At 61.4% G+C, this 17,086-nt stretch overlaps 2 protein-coding genes across 3 annotated transcripts; both read right to left on the reverse strand.

Annotated features, from left to right (window-relative positions):
- Nucleotides 1-3,633: 3,633 nt before the first annotated feature.
- LOC102460840 (putative olfactory receptor 10D4) lies at nt 3,634-7,268 on the reverse strand. The gene has a single exon (XM_006128299.4). It carries the CDS (start codon nt 6,435-6,437, stop codon nt 5,505-5,507), a length of 933 nt encoding a protein of 310 aa, XP_006128361.2. The 5' UTR covers nt 6,438-7,268; the 3' UTR covers nt 3,634-5,504.
- A 4,966-nt stretch (nt 7,269-12,234) lies between these two features.
- On the reverse strand, nt 12,235-17,086 carry LOC142821348 (putative olfactory receptor 10D4). Of its 2 annotated transcripts, none has more exons than XM_075912234.1 (2): nt 16,718-17,086; nt 12,235-14,554 (listed from the first exon to the last, which is right to left on the reverse strand). In XM_075912234.1, the coding sequence occupies exons 1-2, from the start codon at nt 16,987-16,989 to the stop codon at nt 13,609-13,611; spliced, it is 1,218 nt and encodes a 405-aa protein (XP_075768349.1). In that variant the 5' UTR covers nt 16,990-17,086; the 3' UTR covers nt 12,235-13,608. The 2 variants fall into 2 exon arrangements, with proteins under 2 accessions (XP_075768349.1, XP_075768350.1); XM_075912235.1 differs by lacking the exon at nt 16,718-17,086 and adding an exon at nt 15,395-15,942.

Genomic DNA, 17,086 nt, shown 5'->3' on the forward strand with positions numbered 1-17,086 from the left:
CCCACTAGCCCCCGCTGCCCTCCCCGAGCCCCCCCGCTCTACCCACTAGCCCTCACTGCCCTCCCCGAGCCCCCCCGCTCTACCCACTAGCCCCCGCTGCCCTCCCCGAGCCCCCCGCTCTACCCACTAGCCCTCACTGCCCTCCCCGAGCCCCCCCGCTCTACCCACTAGCCCCCGCTGCCCTCCCCGAGTCCCCCCCGCTCTACCCACCGGCCCCCGCTGCCCTCCCCGAGCCCCCCCCGCTCTACCCACCGGCCCCCGCTGCCCTCCCCGAGCCCCCCCCGCTCTACCCACCGGCCCCCGCTGCCCTCCCCGAGCCCCCCCCGCTCTACCCACCGGCCCCCGCTGCCCTCCCCGAGCCCCCCCCGCTCTACCCACTAGCCCCCGCTGCCCTCCCCTAGCCCCCCCCCCGCTCTACCCACCAGCCCCCGCTGCCCTCCCGAGCCCCCCCCCCGCTCTACCCACTAGCGCCCGCTGCCCTCCCCTAGCCCCCCCGCTCTACCCACTAGCCCTCACTGCCCTCCCGAGCCCCCCCGCTCTACCCACTAGCCCCCGCTGCCCTCCCCGAGCCCCCCCTCTCTACCCACTAGCCCCCGCTGCCCTCCCCGAGCCCCCCCCGCTCTACCCACTAGTCCCCACTGCCCTCCCCGAGCCCCCCCGCTCTACCCACTAGCCCCCGCTGCCCTCCCCGAGCCCCCCCCTCTCTACCCACTAGCCCCCGCTGCCCTCCCCGAGCCCCCCCGCTCTACCCACTAGCCCCGCTGCCCTCCCCGAGCCCCCCCCGCTCTACCCACTAGCCCCCGCTGCCCTCCCCGAGCCCCCCCGCTCTACCCACTAGCCCCCGCTGCCCTCCCCGAGCCCCCCCGCTCTACCCACTAGCCCTCACTGCCCTCCCCGAGCCCCCCCGCTCTACCCACTAGCCCCCGCTGCCCTCCCCGAGCCCCCCCGCTCTACCCACTAGCCCTCACTGCCCTCCCCGAGCCCCCCCGCTCTACCCACTAGCCCCCGCTGCCCTCCCCTAGCCCCCCCCGCTCTACCCACCGGCCCCCGCTGCCCTCCCCGAGCCCCCCCCCGCTCTACCCACCGGCCCCCGCTGCCCTCCCCGAGCCCCCCCCGCTCTACCCACCGACCCCCGCTGCCCTCCCCGAGCCCCCCCGCTCTACCCACCGGCCCCCACTGCCCTCCCCGAGCCCCCCCCGCTCTACCCACTAGCCCCCGCTGCCCTCCCCGAGCCCCCCCCGCTCTACCCACTAGCCCCCGCTGCCCTCCCCTAGCCCCCCCGCTCTACCCACTAGCCCTCACTGCCCTCCCCGAGCCCCCCGCTCTACCACTAGCCCCCGCTGCCCTCCCCGAGCCCCCCCTCTCTACCCACTAGCCCCCGCTGCCCTCCCCGAGCCCCCCCCGCTCTACCCACTAGCCCCCGCTGCCCTCCCCGAGCCCCCCCCGCTCTACCCACTAGCCCCCGCTGCCCTCCCCGAGCCCCCCCGCTCTACCCACTAGCCCCCGCTGCCCTCCCCGAGCCCCCCCGCTCTACCCACTAGCCCCCGCTGCCCTCCCCGAGCCCCCCCGCTCTACCCACTAGCCCCCGCTGCCCTCCCCGAGCCCCCCCGCTCTACCCACTGCCCCCGCTGCCCTCCCCGAGCCCCCCCGCTCTACCCACTAGCCCCCGCTGCCCTCCCCGAGCCCCCCCGCTCTACCCACTAGCCCCCGCTGCCCTCCCCGAGCCCCCCCCCCCCGCACACACTTTCGCTCCCGGCCTTTCCTCCCGGGAAGGGGGCTCAGTGCCCCAGGGAGACACTTCAGCACCTCGGACAGCGCCTCCCGGCAGCGCCCGGCCCCGCCACTAGGGGGCGCTGCGGTGCCCGACCGCGCCCGGCCGCTCCGCTCCCTGCTGGCCAAAGGCCCCTCCCGCCCCGTGTCCCGGCTGCCCAGAGCCCGGCCCGGTGCCCCAGGGAGCGAGCAGAGCCGGGACCCCGCCCGCTCCCAGCCCCTCCCTGTGTCCCATTGGCCCGCGGGGGGCTGGGGAGTCTCCCCTCTGGGACCAGCAGGCCCTTGGGGGGAGGGGAGAGGTGGGGGACAGGGTCAGGAGACCGGTCACACTATAAATAGGGGGAGGGCAGTTGGGGGGAGTTGGGGGGTTACGGTTCAGGGCCGGGCGGGGGCCAGGGTCAGGAGACGGGTCACACTATAAATAGGGGGGAGGCAGTTGGGGGGAGCTGGGGGGTTACGGTTCAGGGCCGGGCGGGGGCCAGGGCCGGGGTCAGGAGACGGGTCACACTATAAATAGCGGGAGGGCAGTTGGGGGGAGTTGGGGGGTTACGGTTCAGGGCCTGGCGGGGGCCAGGGCCAGGGTCAGGAGACGGGTCACACTCTAAATAGGGGGAGGGCAGTTGGGGGGAGCTGGGGGGTTACGGTTCAGGGCCGGGCGGGGGCCAGGGCCGGGGTCAGGAGACGGGTCACACTATAAATAGCGGGAGGGCAGTTGGGGGGAGTTGGGGGGTTATGGTTCAGGCCGGGCGGGGGCCAGGGCCGGGGTCAGGAGACGGGTCACACTATAAATAGCGGGAGGGCAGTTGGGGGGAGTTGGGGGGTTACGGATCAGGGCCGGGCGGGGGCCAAGGCCAGGGTCAGGAGACGGGTCACACTATAAATAGGGGAGGGCAGTTGGGGGGAGTTGGGGGGTTACGGATCAGGGCCGGGCGGGGGCCAAGGCCAGGGTCAGGAGACGGGTCACACTATAAATAGCGGGAGGGCAGTTGGGGGGAGTTGGGGGTTACGGTTCAGGGCCGGGCGGGGGCCAGGGCCGGGGTCAGGAGACGGGTCACACTATAAATAGCGGGAGGGCAGTTGGGGGGAGTTGGGGGTTACGGTTCAGGGCCCGGGCGGGGGCCAGGGCCGGGGTCAGGAGACGGGTCACACTATAATAGCGGGAGGGCAGTTGGGGGGAGTTGGGGGTTACGGTTCAGGGCCGGGCGGGGGCCAAGGCCAGGGTCAGGAGACGGGTCACACTATAAATAGGGGGAGGGCAGTTGGGAGGAGTTGGGGGGTTACGGTTCAGGGCCAGGCGGGGGCCAGGGTCAGGGTCAGGAGACGGGTCACACTATAAATAGGGGGAGGGCAGTTGGGAGGAGTTGGGGGGTTACGGTTCAGGGCCGGGTGGGGGCCAGGGCCGGGGGTCAGGAGATGGGTCACACTATAAATAGTGGGAGGGCAGTTGGGGGGTTACGGTTCAGGGCCGGGCGGGGGCCAGGGCTGGGGTCAGGAGACGGGTCACACTATAAATAGGGGGAGGGCAGTTGGGGGGAGTTGTGGGGTTAGTTGCTGGGGTGGGGGCAGGCTTCATTCCCTCCCTTCCCTGTTGGGAGCTGTCCCTGGGAGCCGGGGTGCAGGGGCAGAGGGCAGACGTGATTAATTAACCTCCGGAGCTGTGTTACGGTTGTACCCCTCCCAGGAGCTGCATTGGCCACTAGGATTAATTAAACATCAGTATTTCTAAGGCCTCCCTAGGCGGGGCCTTTTTCTGCGGGAGGTGCCGAGCACAGAAGTCGTTCTCGGCTTGTGACCCGCCTGGCTCCGAATGTCGTCACCAGAGCCAGAACCGCACAGACTTGTGTTAGCATTGTGACAGGTCTCCCTGCTCCCCGGGGTGCAAGCTGAGGTATTGGGGTTACCACCGAGCCCGCCGCAGTCCCTCTCTAGCACACCCAGATGTATGGACACAACCACCTGCAGGAGGACACAGACCCTGAAATCAGCTCTGCCTACGCAGACGCATTGGCCAGCGCCCCAGTGCCCACCCGCTCTGGGGTGTCCGTGTCAGCTCATGAAATTCGCCCTCCTTCAATGTGGAGGAGGCCGCGCAGCTTTTTGTCCCCTCCCGTTATGAATTTCACAAACTGCTCTTAGAGAAACAAACGTCAGTTCATTAACGGCACCAGATACATTTGAAGTGACTGTGCAGGATAGCAAACAGCTCAAAGCAGGTTACTAAAAGAAAACAACCCCCCCCCCCCATGCAAACTAATCTTCATACACTAAGAAACAGGCTTACAAGTAGCAATTTCTCACCTGGAATGTTGATTTAGGCCGGGGTAGGCAAATAGAAGCTCCTGGTGGGCCCCAACTGCTATATTTACCTGCACGGCCACAGGTATGGGTGGCCGCAGCCCCAAAGAGGTGACGTTATTCACCTAACTTCCTGCCTTGTCCTCAAAGCTCCTGGCATGAATGGATTTACACCCTGCTTCCCCCACACCAGAGGTAACTGTATTGTCTGTAGGTGTGGCCTGAACCCTCCTGTCACCCAACTGCCTACTTCAATCCAAAGAGAATTCATTTGAGTTACGAGTTACGGTGCAGTGTTATGAGTTACGGTGCAATGTAATGAGTTATGATGTAGTGTAACGAGTTACAGTGCAGTGTTATGAGTTACTGTGCAGTGTTACGAGTTACGGTGCAATGTTACGAGTTACCGTGCAGTGTTATGAGTTATGATGTAGTGTTACAAGTTATGATGTAGTGTTATGAGTTACAGTGCAGTGTTACGAGTTACCGTGCAGTGTTATGAGTTATGATGTAGTGTTACGAGTTACGGTGCAGTGTTACGAGTTATGATGTAGTGTTACGAGATACAGTGCAGTGTTATGCGTTATGATGTAGTGTTATGAGTTACGGTGCAGTGTTATGAGTTAAGATGTAGTGTTACGAGTTACGGTGCAGTGTTACGGGTTATGATGTAGTGTTATGAGTTAAGATGTAGTGTTACGAGTTACAGTGCAGTGTTACGGGTTATGATGTAGTGTTATGCGTTAAGATGTAGTGTTATGAGTTACAGTGCAGTGTTATGAGTTATGATGTAGTGTTACGAGTTACAGTGCAGTGTTACGGGTTATGATGTAGTGTTATGCGTTAAGATGTAGTGTTACGAGTTACAGTGCAGTGTTACGGGTTATGATGTAGTGTTACGAGTTACAGTGCAGTGTTACGGGTTATGATGTAGTGTTACGAGTTACAGTGCAGTGTTATGAGTTATGATGTAGTGTTACGAGTTACGGTGCAGTGTTATGAGTTATGATGTAGTGTTATGAGTTACTGTGCAGTGTTATGAGTTAAGATGTAGTGTTACGAGTTACGGTGCAGTGTTATGAGTTATGATGTAGTGTTACGAGTTACAGTGCAGTGTTATGAGTTATGATGTAGTGTTACGAGATACAGTGCAGTGTTATGCGTTATGATGTAGTGTTATGAGTTACTGTGCAGTGTTATGAGTTAAGATGTAGTGTTACGAGTTACGGTGCAGTGTTATGGGTTTTGGTGCAGTGTAGACACTCCTCGAGAGTATGGGATTATTGGGAGCGTGTCTATGATTTGCAGAGATCCAGATAGGCAGATGGGATGGGAAAGAGAGAGAGGGAAAGATGAAGAGGGGCTCACAAAAGCTATGGAGTAGCGATGAAGGTGCACTTCCACGCAGACCCGCGAGCTGCTCCTGCAGCGGCCACTCATCACCGTGCGGGTGTTTTACCCCCCAGCAATTTTCTGAGACCCTCATTCACCTCCTTGTTGCGCAGCGTGTAGATGGCCGGGTTCAGCATGGGTGTCACCAGGTTGCCAAACACATCCAGCATGGTCACCCACACTTTGCTCAGCTGGGGCTGGGTGTAGACCAGGGCACAGGGCCCGAAGAACATGATCACCACCACCAGGTGGGAGGCACAAGTGGAGGCCGCTTTGCGCTGCCCTTCGCCTGCGTTCATCTTTATGATGGAGTAGACGATCCTGACGTAGGAGGAGAGGATGAGGACGAAGCAAGTCATGGGCACCAAACCAATGTTGGTGAAGGTCACGACCTCAAGGACGTACGTGTCCGCACAGGCCAACTTAACCACGGGGAAGAGGTCGCAGAAGAAATAGTCCACCACGTTGGACCCGCAGTAGGGCAGTGTGAAGGTCAGGCTGGCGAGGATGGTGGCGTGGAAGGAGCTGCAGATCCAGGTGCCGGCGGCCAGGAGGGTGACCACCCTGTGGTTCATGATGAGGACATAGCGCAGCGGATGGCAGATGGCCACGTACCGGTCAAAGGCCATGACCGTGTAGAGCAGGCTCTCCGTGCTGGCCAGAAAGTGGTAGAAGAAGACCTGGGCCATGCACCCGCCCAGCGAGATGGTATTACTGTTGGCCCACAGGTTGGCCAGATATTTGGGGATGTTGACAGAAGAGAGGCCAATGTCCAACACGGCGAGGTTGCAGAGGAAGAAGTACATGGGGGTGTGCAGGCGGGGGTCCGCCAGAACGGCTGCTAAGATGATCAGGTTGCCCAGCAGGGTGCAGAGGTAGAAGGCTAAGAAGGTGAAGAAGAGGATGGTCTGGAGGCCGTCGGTGTTGGGGATCCCGAGGAGGATGAAATGAGTCACCATCGTGTGGTTGTCCAGCCCCATTTGGGACTCATTCCTGGGGTAGAGGAGAGAAATAAATCCAGTGAGTTACTGAATCACCCGACACCCTACAGCTGCGATGTTCACCCTTCCCGCCACTGCCCCCAGGACTCCCTTCCCTCAGGAGCGGGGAATATTTCTGGCACTGTCATGCCAAGTGCGGGCAGGGCCTCAGTGTGCGGGCACTGAGCATACGAGAATCTGTCTGCTGGGAAGATCCTACAGTCGGGAGACCAACAAAGTGACCCTGACATCATAGAGTTCATGATTCTAAGGGAGGGTAGAAGGGAGAACGGCAAATTAGAGCCAATGGATTTCAGGAAGGTAGATTTAGGTAAGCTCAGAGAGCTGGTAGGTAAGGGCCCATGGGGAAGCAAGACCGAGGGGAAAAACAACTGAGGAGAGTTGGCAGTTTTTCAAAGGGACATTGTTAAGGGCCCAAAAGCCACCTAGTCCGCTGCACAGGAAAGACAGAAAACAGGGCAAAGGACCAACTTGGATCAAGCAGGAGATCTTGCATGATCTAAAAATAAAAAAGGAGTCCTATAAAAATTGGAAAGTAGGACAAATTACCAAGGATGAATGTAGGCAAACAGCACAGGAATGCAGGGGCAAGATTAGAAAGGCAAAGGCACAAAATGAGATCAAACTAGCTACAGGCATAAAGGGAAGCAAGACGACATTCTATAAATACACTGGAAGCAAGAGGAAGACCAAGGAGAGGGTAGGCCCACTGCTCAGTGAGGAGGGAGAAACAGTAACAGGGAACTTAGAAATGGCAGAGATGCTCAATGACGTCTTTGTTTCGGTCTTCACCGAGACGTCTGATGAAGGAATGTCTGACATAGGGAATGCTAGTGGGAAGGGGGGAGGGTTAGAAGATACAATAAAAAAGAACAAGTTAAAAATCACCTAGAAAAGTTAGATGCCTGCAAGTCACCAGGGCCTGATGAAATCATCCTAGAATACTCAAGGAGCTGACAGAGGAGGTATCTGAGGCTCTAGCTATCATCTTTGGAAAATCATGGGAGACAGGAAAGATTCCAGAAAACTGGAAAAGGGGAAATTAAGGGCCCATCTATGAAAAGGGAAACAAGAACAACCCAGGAAACTACAGACCTGTCAGTTTAACGTCTGTGCCAGGGAAGATAATGGAGCAAGGAATTAAGGAATCATCTGCAAACACTTGGCGGATAATGAGGTGCTAGGGAACAGCCAGCATGGATTTGTAAAGAACAAATCATGTCAAACCAATCTGATAGATTTAATAGGATAACGAGTCTTGTGGCTAAGGGAGAAGCGGTGGATGTGGTATACCTAGACTTTAGTAAGGCGTTTGATATGGTCTCGCATGATATTCATATCAATAAACTAGGCAAATAAAACTTAGATGGGGCTACTATAAGGTGAGTGAAAAACTGGCTGGATAACCGTACTCAGAGAGTAGTTATTAATGGTTCACAATCCTGCTCGAAGGGCATAACAAGTGGGGTTCTGCAGGGGTCTGCTTTGGGACAGGTTCTGTTCAACATCTTCATCAACGATTTAGATATCGGCATAGAGAGCACAATTATTAAGTTTGCAGATGATACCAGCTTGGGAGGGGTTGCGACTGCTCTGGAGGAGAGGGTCACAATTCAAAATGATCTGGGCAAATTGGAGAAATGGTCTGAGGTAAACAGGATGAAGCTGAATAAGGACAAATGCAAAGTGCTCCACTTAGGAAGGAACGACCAGTTTCACGCATACAGAATGGGAAGCGACTGTCTGGGAAGGAGTACGGCAGAAAGGGATCTAGGGGTTAGAGGGGACCACAAGCTGAATATGAGTCAGCAGTGTGATGCTGTTGCAAAAAAAGCAAACGTGATTCTGGGCTGCATTAACAGGAGTGTTGTGGGCAAGACACGAGAAGTCATTCTTCCACTCTACTCTGCGCTGGTTAGGCGTCAGTTGGAGAATTGTGTCCAGTTCTGGGCACCGCATTTCAAGAAAGATGTGGAGAAATTGGAGAGGGTCCAGAGAAGAGCAACGAGAATGGTGAAAGGTCTAGAGAACATGAGCTATGAAGGGAGACTGAAAGAACTGGGTTTGTTGAGTTTGGACAGGAGACGACTAAGAGGGGACATGAGAGCCATTTTCAGGTATCTAAAAGGGGGACACAAGGAGGAGGGAGAAAATTTGTTCATCTTGGCCTCTGAGGACAGACCAAGAAGCAATGGGCTTAAACTGCAGCAAGGGAGGTTTAGGTTGGACATTAGGAAAAACTTCCTACCTGTCAGGGTGGTTAAACACTGGAATAAGTTGCCCAGGGAATTTGTGGAATTCCCATCTCTGGAGATATGTAAGAGCAGGTTGGATAAATGTCTATCAGGGATGGTCTAGACAGTATTTGGTCCTGCCGAGAGGGCGGGGGGTTGGACTCGCTGACTCTCGAGGTCCCTGGCAGTCCTAGTGTTCTGAGGGGGATCGATCTATTCATTTGTGGTCTGGTCTAGCCTGTCCTAGTCTGTTCTAGTCTAGTCTCCTCTACTCTACTCTTGCCTTCTCTAGTCTATTCTGGTCTAGTAGAGTCATAGATCCCCAGGGCTGGAAGAGACCTCAGGAGTCATCAAGTCCATCCCCCTGCTCAAGGCAGGATGAACCCAACTCAACCATCCCAGCCGGGGCTTGGTCAAGCTGAGACTTAAACACCCCTAGGGATGGAGACTCCACCCCTCCCTGGGGAACCCAGCCCAGCGCTTCCCACCCGCCTAGGGACAGAGTTTGTCCTAATTTCCTTGAGCCCATCGCTCCTTGTTCTGCCCCCACTGAGAACAGCCTCTCTCCAGCCTCTCTGGACCCCCCTGCAGGGAGGTGCAGGCTGCTCTCAAATCCCCCCTCACTCTGCTCTTCTGCAGACTAAACAGACCCAACTCCCTCAGCCTCTCCTCGTAGGTCATGTGCTCCAGCCCCCGAATCATTTTGGTCACCTCCGCTGGACCCTCTCCAATGCGCCCGCGTCCTTCCTGTAGTGGGGGGGGGGGGGCCAGAACTGGACACAACACTCCAGATGTGGCCTCCCCAGAGCCGAATACAGGGGAATAATGACACCTCTGGATCTGCTGGCCATGCTCCTCCTAATGCCCCCCCCCCCCCGATATCCCATTCGCCTTCTCGGCTACCAGGGCCCCTGCTGACTCATCTCCAGCTTCTCACCCACGGGACCCCCAGGGGCTGCTTAGCCCGTCGGCCCCCAGCCTGGACCAACGCCCGGGATTCCTGGGATTCTTCCGGCCCCAGGGCAGGACTCTCCGGTGGGGTCTGGTCTCTGCTGGGCCTGTTCCTGACACTGATCCCCAGGCATCACTTGGAGCCCTCTGCCTTTGGCTCACGTTTGCGGCTTTTCTCCCCCTGTCTGCGGAGGGGTGGCCGTGGGGCGCAGCGGGGGGTCGGCTCGGGGGGGGGGGGGGTTCAGTGTGACACGCACCCGCGCTGCGCCGTGGGGTCCCGGGAAGGGGGGGACACGCACAGTGCTGGGGCTGTACGGGGGATGGAGGGCGAAGGACAAGGGGGCGGCTACAGGCAGAAGGGCAGGGGAGGAAGGGGGGCGCAGCGGCCTGTCCAGCTGCCTTTGCTGCCGGGTCCCCCCCCCCCCGGCTCGCCCGCGAGAAGGGCCCCAGGCCCCGCCTGCTGCCTCCAAATCCGCCGGGGAAGCGGCTCTGGGCGCCTGCGGACCGACCCCAGCGTCCGGGAGCGGGAGCACCGGCCCCGGCCCTCGCAGACCCCCCGGCAGCCTCCGCTGCCCCGCGCCGGGAGAGAAGGAGCCGGTGTCACAGCCCCGAGCGCCAGCCGGTCCCGGTGCGATTCCGCCAGCGGACAGCCCCGGCCCCCGGCGCCAAGCCCGCCGCCCCCCGCGGAGCCTGCGCCCCCCGCGCAGCCCCTCTGCTCCCTGCGCCCCCCGCGCAGCCCCTCCCCGTAGCCCCTCGGCAGCCCGCGCGCACTTGGCAAAACTCATCCCGCACGTGGCTGGGAGGGTCTGCAGGGCAGGGCCGGGTTTGTGGGCACGGAGCGGAGCCGGCAGCCGGTCTCCCCGCCCTTCGCCCCCGGAAAAGGCTCCGGGGTCCCTGCTCCCGCCCGGGTGGGGCATTTCACGTCTCTCAGGACGCTCGGCAGGTCCCGGCTGTGCCCCCCCGGCCGGGGGCTGGGGGCTGGGGCCGGGCCGGGGCAGGGCCGAGGCGCGTTACCGGGGCGGGCCGGGCCGGGCTGGCTGTAGCTCTCCCTCTCCGCGCCCCGGCCCTGGCTCCGGGGCGGCCCCATGCGGCGCCCTCACCCCGCCCGGCCCATCGCCCGGCCGGGACCCGAACGGAGACTCGATCGGCTCCTGCAGCCCCGCGCCTCTCGCCGCCGCCTCCCGCCTCCCGGCTCCGCCCGGCCCTTAAGTCCCCCGCGCGCCCCCGGGGACCGGCCCCGACTCCCCCCCCGGCTCCGGGCGGAGCCGCCACCTGACGGAGACTCGGCGCCGTGCGGGCCCCGGGCCAGGCTCCCGCTGGGGCCGCTCAGAGCCAGGGCGAGACAGAGCCGGTCGCTGGCTCCCCGCCCCCCGCACAGGAAGGGGGCTCAGCCCCATCCCCCCTTCCCTGGGCAGGACGTCGCACAGCCGCGGCCCAGAGCGGGGGGAGGGGCGGACACGAGGGGTCTCCAGACATGGCCCCCCCCAGCCATTTGCTGCTGTCCCGGCACCGCCGCGCTAATCAGTCTCCCGGAGATCCCCGTAATTGCGCTTAACTCCCGCCCCTCCCGGCGGGGCGCCGGAGCTGGGAGCCGGGGCTCGGGGCAGGCGGGATAATTAACCTCCGGAGACCGGCCAGGGCCGAGGGGTTAATTACAACGTGGGCAGCGCTAAGGGGCCCCGGGCCGGGTCGCTGCCAGAGCCGGGACTGCGCCTCTCCTGTCCGGGGTGTTGTGGTAGGGCCTACAGCGCGAACTCGAGACTCGGGCACAGACACAAACGGGGGCGTGTCCCGGCCCGGCGGTGCGGCACGTGGGACCGCGGCGCGCGGCACAGGAGTTAATGCTCCATGTAGAACAAGGCGGGAAACTGAGGCACGGAGCCACTTCGCGAGTTGCCGAAGGTTAACGGGAGAGTCCTGTCCGGAGCCTGCCCTGGATCCGCGCTCCCCGGTGCGCCAGGGCGAGCAAACCATCCCATGCGCACTTTCCGCGCAGCTGTGTCGCCTTGACACCGTCCTCGGTTGCCAAACACGACAGCCCCGCTGGCCCTGCGGCCGCCCCGTGCCCCGCCGGGGGGCTCAGCGGTTTGCCACTGGCCGGCAGAAGTCACCGGGGCTTTTCCCAGCCAGTCCCGGTTCGCTTTTCTCAGGCACCAGAGTCTGGGTTTGCGGCTCCCGGGGCCCGTGCGAAGAAACCAGCGAGCAGACTGCGGCTGCCCCCAGAAGGGCGGCGGTGGGCGGGGGGGGGGGGGGGGGGGGGGGCGCCGCAGCGCAGGTAGTGGCGCAGGCAGCCCAGCAGGGGGGCGCAGCGCAGGGAGCGGGGAACAGCCCAGCAGGGGGCGCCGCAGCGCAGGTAGTGGCGCAGGCAGCCCAGTAGGGGGCGCCGAGGCGCAGGGAGCGGGGAACAGCCCAGCAGGGGGCGCCGCAGCGCAGGTAGTGGCGCAGGCAGCTCAGCTGGGGGGCGCAGCTCAGGGAGCGATGCAGGCAGCCCAGTAGGGGGCGCCGAGGCGCAGGCAGCCCAGCAGGGGGGACGCAGCAGGGAGTGGCGCAGGCAGCCCAGCAGGGGGCGCGGCAGGAAGGAAGCCGGGCAGGCAGCCCAGTAGGGGGCACCACAGCTCAGGGAGTGGAGGAAGCAGCCCAGCAGGGGGGCACATTGCAGGTTGCAGAGCAGCACCCCAGCAGGGGGCGCCGAGGCGCAGGGAGCAGGGCGGGCAGCCCAGCAGGGGGGACGCAGCAGGGAGTGGCGCAGGCAGCCCAGCAGGGGGCGTGGCAGGGGAGGGAGCAGGGCAGGCAGCCCAGCAGGGGGCACCGAGGCGCAGGGAGCAGGGCGGGCAGCCCAGCGGGGGGACGCAGCAGGGAGTGTCGCAGGCAGCCCAGCAGGGGGCGCCGAGGCGCAGGGAGCAGGGCAGGCAGCCCAGCAGGGCAGTAGCTGATCCTTGGCTTGTGCCCCGCTTGGTTCCGAGTGTCGTCACCAGGAACACGAGAGCCAGAACCGCACAGACTGTTCCGATTTGCGGTAACACCGTGACTGGTCACCCTGCTCCCTGGGGTGCAAGCCGATGTACCGCCGAGCCCACTTGTTGCACCAGCCTGAGGTCCCTCACCTGCTCCCCCTGAGCTAGGCCCTCAGCCCCTCTCTAGCACACCCAGTTGTAAAGACACAACCACCTGCAGGAGGAAACAGACCCTGAAATCAGCTGTGCCTGGCCAGACGCATTGGCCAGCGCCCCAGTGCCCACCCGCTCTGGGGTGTCCGTGTCAGCTCATGAAATTCGCCCTCCTTCAATGTGGAGGAGGCTGCGCAGCTTTTTGTCCCCTCCCGTTATGAATTTCACAAACTGCTCTTAGAGAAACAAACGTCAGTTCATTAACGGCACCAGATACATTTGAAGTGACTGTGCAGGATAGCAAACAGCTCAAAGCAGGTTACCAAAAGAAAACAACGCCCATGGAAACTAAGTTTCATACACTAAGGAACAGACTTCCAAGTTGCAACTTCTCACCTGGAACGTTGCTTTAGGCCAGGGGTAGGCAAATAGCAGCTCCTGGTGGGCCCCAACTGCTATATTTACCTGCACGGCCACAAGTATGGGTGGCCGCAGCCCCAAAGAGGTGACGTCATTCACCGGACTTTCTGCCTCGCCCTCATAACGCCTGGCATGAATGGATTTACCTCCTGCTTCCCCCACACCAGAGGTAACTGTGTTGTCTCTAGGTGTGACCTGAACCCTCCTGTCACCCAACTGGCCTACATCAATCCGAGCAGAATTCCTTTGAGTTACGAGTTATGGTGCAGTGTTATGGGTTTCGGGGCAGTGTAGACGCTCCCCGAGAGTATAGGATTATTGGGAGCGTGTCTATGATTTGTAGAGATCCAGACAGACAGATGGGAGGGGAAAGAGAGAGAGAAATAGAGCCAGAGAGGTTCACAAAGACCCGCGAGCTGCTCCTGCAGTGGCCACCCATCACCGTGCGGGTGTTTTACCCCCCAGCAATTTTCTGAGACCCGCATTCACCTCCTTGTTGCGTAGCGTGTAGATGGCCGGGTTCAGCATGGGTGTCACCAGATTGCCAAACACATCCAGCGTGGTCACCCACACTTTGCTCAGCTGGGGCTGGGTGTAGACCAGGGCGCAAGACCCGAAGAACATGATCACCACCACCAGGTGGGAGGCGCAAGTGGAGGCCGCTTTGTGCCGCCCTTCGCCTGCGTTCATCTTTATGATGGAGTAGACGATCCTGACGTAGGAGGAGAGGATGAGGACGAAGCAAGTCATGGGCACCAAACCAGTGTTGGTGAAGGTCACGACCTCAAGGACGTACGTGTCCCCACAGGCCAACTTAACCACGGGGAAGAGGTCGCAGAAGAAATAGTCCACCACGTTGGACCCACAATAGGGCAGTGTGAAGGTCAGGCTGGCGAGGATGGTGGCGTGGAAGGAGCTGCAGATCCAGGTGCCGGCGGCCAGGAGGGCGCACACCCTGCGGTTCATGATGACCAGGTAGCGCAGCGGGTGGCAGATGGCCACGTACCGGTCAAAGGCCATGACCGTGTAGAGCAGGGTCTCCGTGCTGGCCAGAAAGTGGTAGAAGAAGACCTGGGCCATGCACCCGCCCAGCGAGATGGTATTACTGTTGGCCCACAGGTTGGCCAGATATTTGGGGATGTTGACAGAAGAGAGGCCAATGTCCAACACGGCGAGGTTGCAGAGGAAGAAGTACATGGGGGTGTGCAGGCGGGGGTCCGCCAGGACGGCTGCTAAGATGATCAGGTTGCCCAGCAGGGTGCAGAGGTAGAAGGCTAAGAAGGTGAAGAAGAGGATGGTCTGGAGGCCATTGGTGTTGGGGATCCCGAGGAGGATGAAATGAGTCACCATCGTGTGGTTGTCCAGCCCCATTTGGGCCTCATTCCTGGGGTAGAGGAGAGAAATAAATCCAGTGAGTTACTGAATCAACCCGACACCCTACAGCTGCGATGTTCACCCTTCCCACCACTGCCCCCAGGGCTCCCTTCCCTCAGGAGCGGGGAATATTTCTGGCACTGTCATGCCAAGTGCGGGCAGGGCCTCAGTGTGCGGGCACTGAGCATACGAGAATCTGTCTGCTGGGAAGATCCTACAGTCGGGAGACCAACAAAGAGGCTGTTCTATTCTCTTGTGGTCTGGGCTAGTCTAGGCTGGTCTCATAGAATCGTAGGGCTGGAAGAGACCTCAGGAGTCGCCCAGTCCAACCCCTGCCCAAGGCAGGACCAACCCAACTCAATCATCCCAGCCAGGGCTTTGTCAAGCCGAGACTTGAACACCTCTAGGGATGGAGACTCCACCCCTCCCTGGGGAACCCAGCCCAGCGCTTCCCACCCACCTAGGGAAAGAGTTTGTCCTAATGTCCAACCTAGACCTGCCCCCACTGCAACGTGAGCCCATTGCTCCTTGTTCTGCCACCTGCCCCCACTGAGAACAGCCTCTCTCCAGCCTCTCTGGTGTGGAGAAATCCCTGTGATATTCTCCTTTGTATGAAGATCTTGTCCTTTCGATCTCTCTTTAAGTGTTCATATAGAACCTCTGGAACATTTCTACTAGAACTTTGTATTGAGATATCTAGATCTTGTAAGAGAAACTGTCTTTTGAGCTCTCCCCTTTCCGTGGGTGCCCTGTTGAAATGACTGAGGTGTGGATGGAGAATGAAAGGGGAGCCCCTCCAGCAGCAGTTGCCAGGGTGGAGAAGGTCTGGGAGGCAGATCTAAGACGATACCTGCAACGTGAGCTCATTAAGAAGACTGGACAGACAGACAGACGCTGGGGAGTCCAGCAGCAGGTGCCGGCCCCGGCAGAACTCTCTCTGAAGCCGCGTTGGGAAAGGCCCGGTGGTGACTAACTGGCTGCACGAGAGGGAGAAATAGGAGGCGTCTTGCAGAGGGACCCCGGGGTTTCATCTTGTCCACATAGGAGCATCGATCTGGATCGGCAGGAGCCCGGCTCACCCCTCCCCCATCTAACTCACCGGGCCAGTGCGGTGAGGGGGAGCAACTTTTGGTAACCACAAGATGGAGTGTGTGTGCGTGTGTGTGTGTGAGAGTGCACGAGTGTGATGTGTCACGTGCATACGATAAGTGTGGATTATTCTGTGTGTGATCAATAAATGTGGCGTGTTGCCTTATCCCCCTGAAAAAGATCCCGGGTGTTTCTTTTCAGTACAACATTGGACCCCCTGCAGGGAGTTGCAGGCTGCTCTCAGATCCCCCCTCACCCTTCTCTTCTGCAGACTGAACAGACCCAGCTCCCTCGGCCTCTCCTCGTAGGTCATGTCTCCAGCCCCTGAGTCATTTTGGTCGCCTCCGCTGGCCCCTCTCCAACGCGCCTACGTCCTTTGTGTAGTGGGGGGCCCAGAACTGGACACAGTACTCCAGATGTGGCCTCCCCAGCGCCGAATAAAGGGGAATAATGACACCTCTGGATCTGCTGGCCATGCTCCTCCTAATGCCCCCCCCCGATACCCCATTCGCCTCCTTGGCTACAAGGGCCCCTGCTGACTCATCTCCAGCTTCTCACCCACGGGACCCCCAGGGCCTTTTCTGCAGAACGGCTGCTCAGCCCGTCGGCCCCCAGCCTGGACCAACGCCCGGGACTCCTGGGATTCTTCCGGCCCAGGGCAGGACTCTCCGGTGGGGTCTGGGCTAGTGTGACTAGGTGGGGGGCTGGTTACCCCAGTGCCCTAGGGCTGTGGTGGGCGTTCACTGGCTCTGGGTGCTGGGGGTGACCCCACTGAGCCCTGGGCCCCCATGTCAGTAGACAATAGGCAGGGACCCATGGGGGGGGTCTGAACACGGGGGGGGGCCGGGGAAGGGGCAGTCTTGCTGGGAAATGTGAAGAGAGAGGAAGCCGAGTGCGGGGGGCTCGGGCCCTGTGGCCCCGAGGCCGCCTGGCCCCTCGCTGGCTGCCCACATGGACCCCGGCCGGGCTGTGCCTCGCAGAACATCGGACCGGCTGGCGGGTCTCCTCTCGCCGCAGCCGGGCGCAGGGTCGGGGTCCCCCGCACGCCGCCACCGCCCCTCTCTCCGGCCTGCTCCCCACTTACCCCCCGCGTCCGGGAGCGGGAAAGCCGGCCCTGGCCCTCGCCGGCCCCCCAGCGCTGCTGCCCCTGCTCGGGGCGCTCGGAGGAGCCGGTCGGGGGCCCCGTCCCGGCTCCAGAGCCTCTTCCCACCCGCCTGCCCCGGCTCCGCCGTCTGGGGCCCAGCCTGTCTGGGGGCCGGGCCGGGCTCGCTGCAGAGCCCCCAGGCTGGGGGCCGGGCCGGGCTGGCTGTAGCTCTCCCTCTCCGCGCCCCGGCCCTGGCTCCGGGGCGGCCCCATGCGGCGCCCTCACCCCGCCCGGCCCATCGCCCGGCCGGGACCCGAACGGAGACTCGATCGGCTCCTGCAGCCCCGCGCCTCTCGCCGCCGCCTCCCG

This window comes from Pelodiscus sinensis, chromosome 30, assembly GCF_049634645.1.
Source record: "Pelodiscus sinensis isolate JC-2024 chromosome 30, ASM4963464v1, whole genome shotgun sequence".
NCBI lineage: Eukaryota > Metazoa > Chordata > Testudines > Trionychidae > Pelodiscus > Pelodiscus sinensis.

What these genes read in the sequence shown, in the direction of transcription:
- LOC142821348 (XM_075912234.1), bottom strand. Translation starts at nt 16,989, where the DNA reads ATGGGGCCGCCCCGGAGCCAGGGCCGGGGCGCGGAGAGGGAGAGCTAC. An exon ending in CCCGCTCCCGGACGCGGGGG is followed by an intron (nt 14,555 to 16,717) that starts GTAAGTGGGGAG and finishes CCTCTACCCCAG; the next exon opens with GAATGAGGCCCAAATGGGGC.
- LOC102460840 (XM_006128299.4), bottom strand. Translation starts at nt 6,437, where the DNA reads ATGGGGCTGGACAACCACACGATGGTGACTCATTTCATCCTCCTCGGG.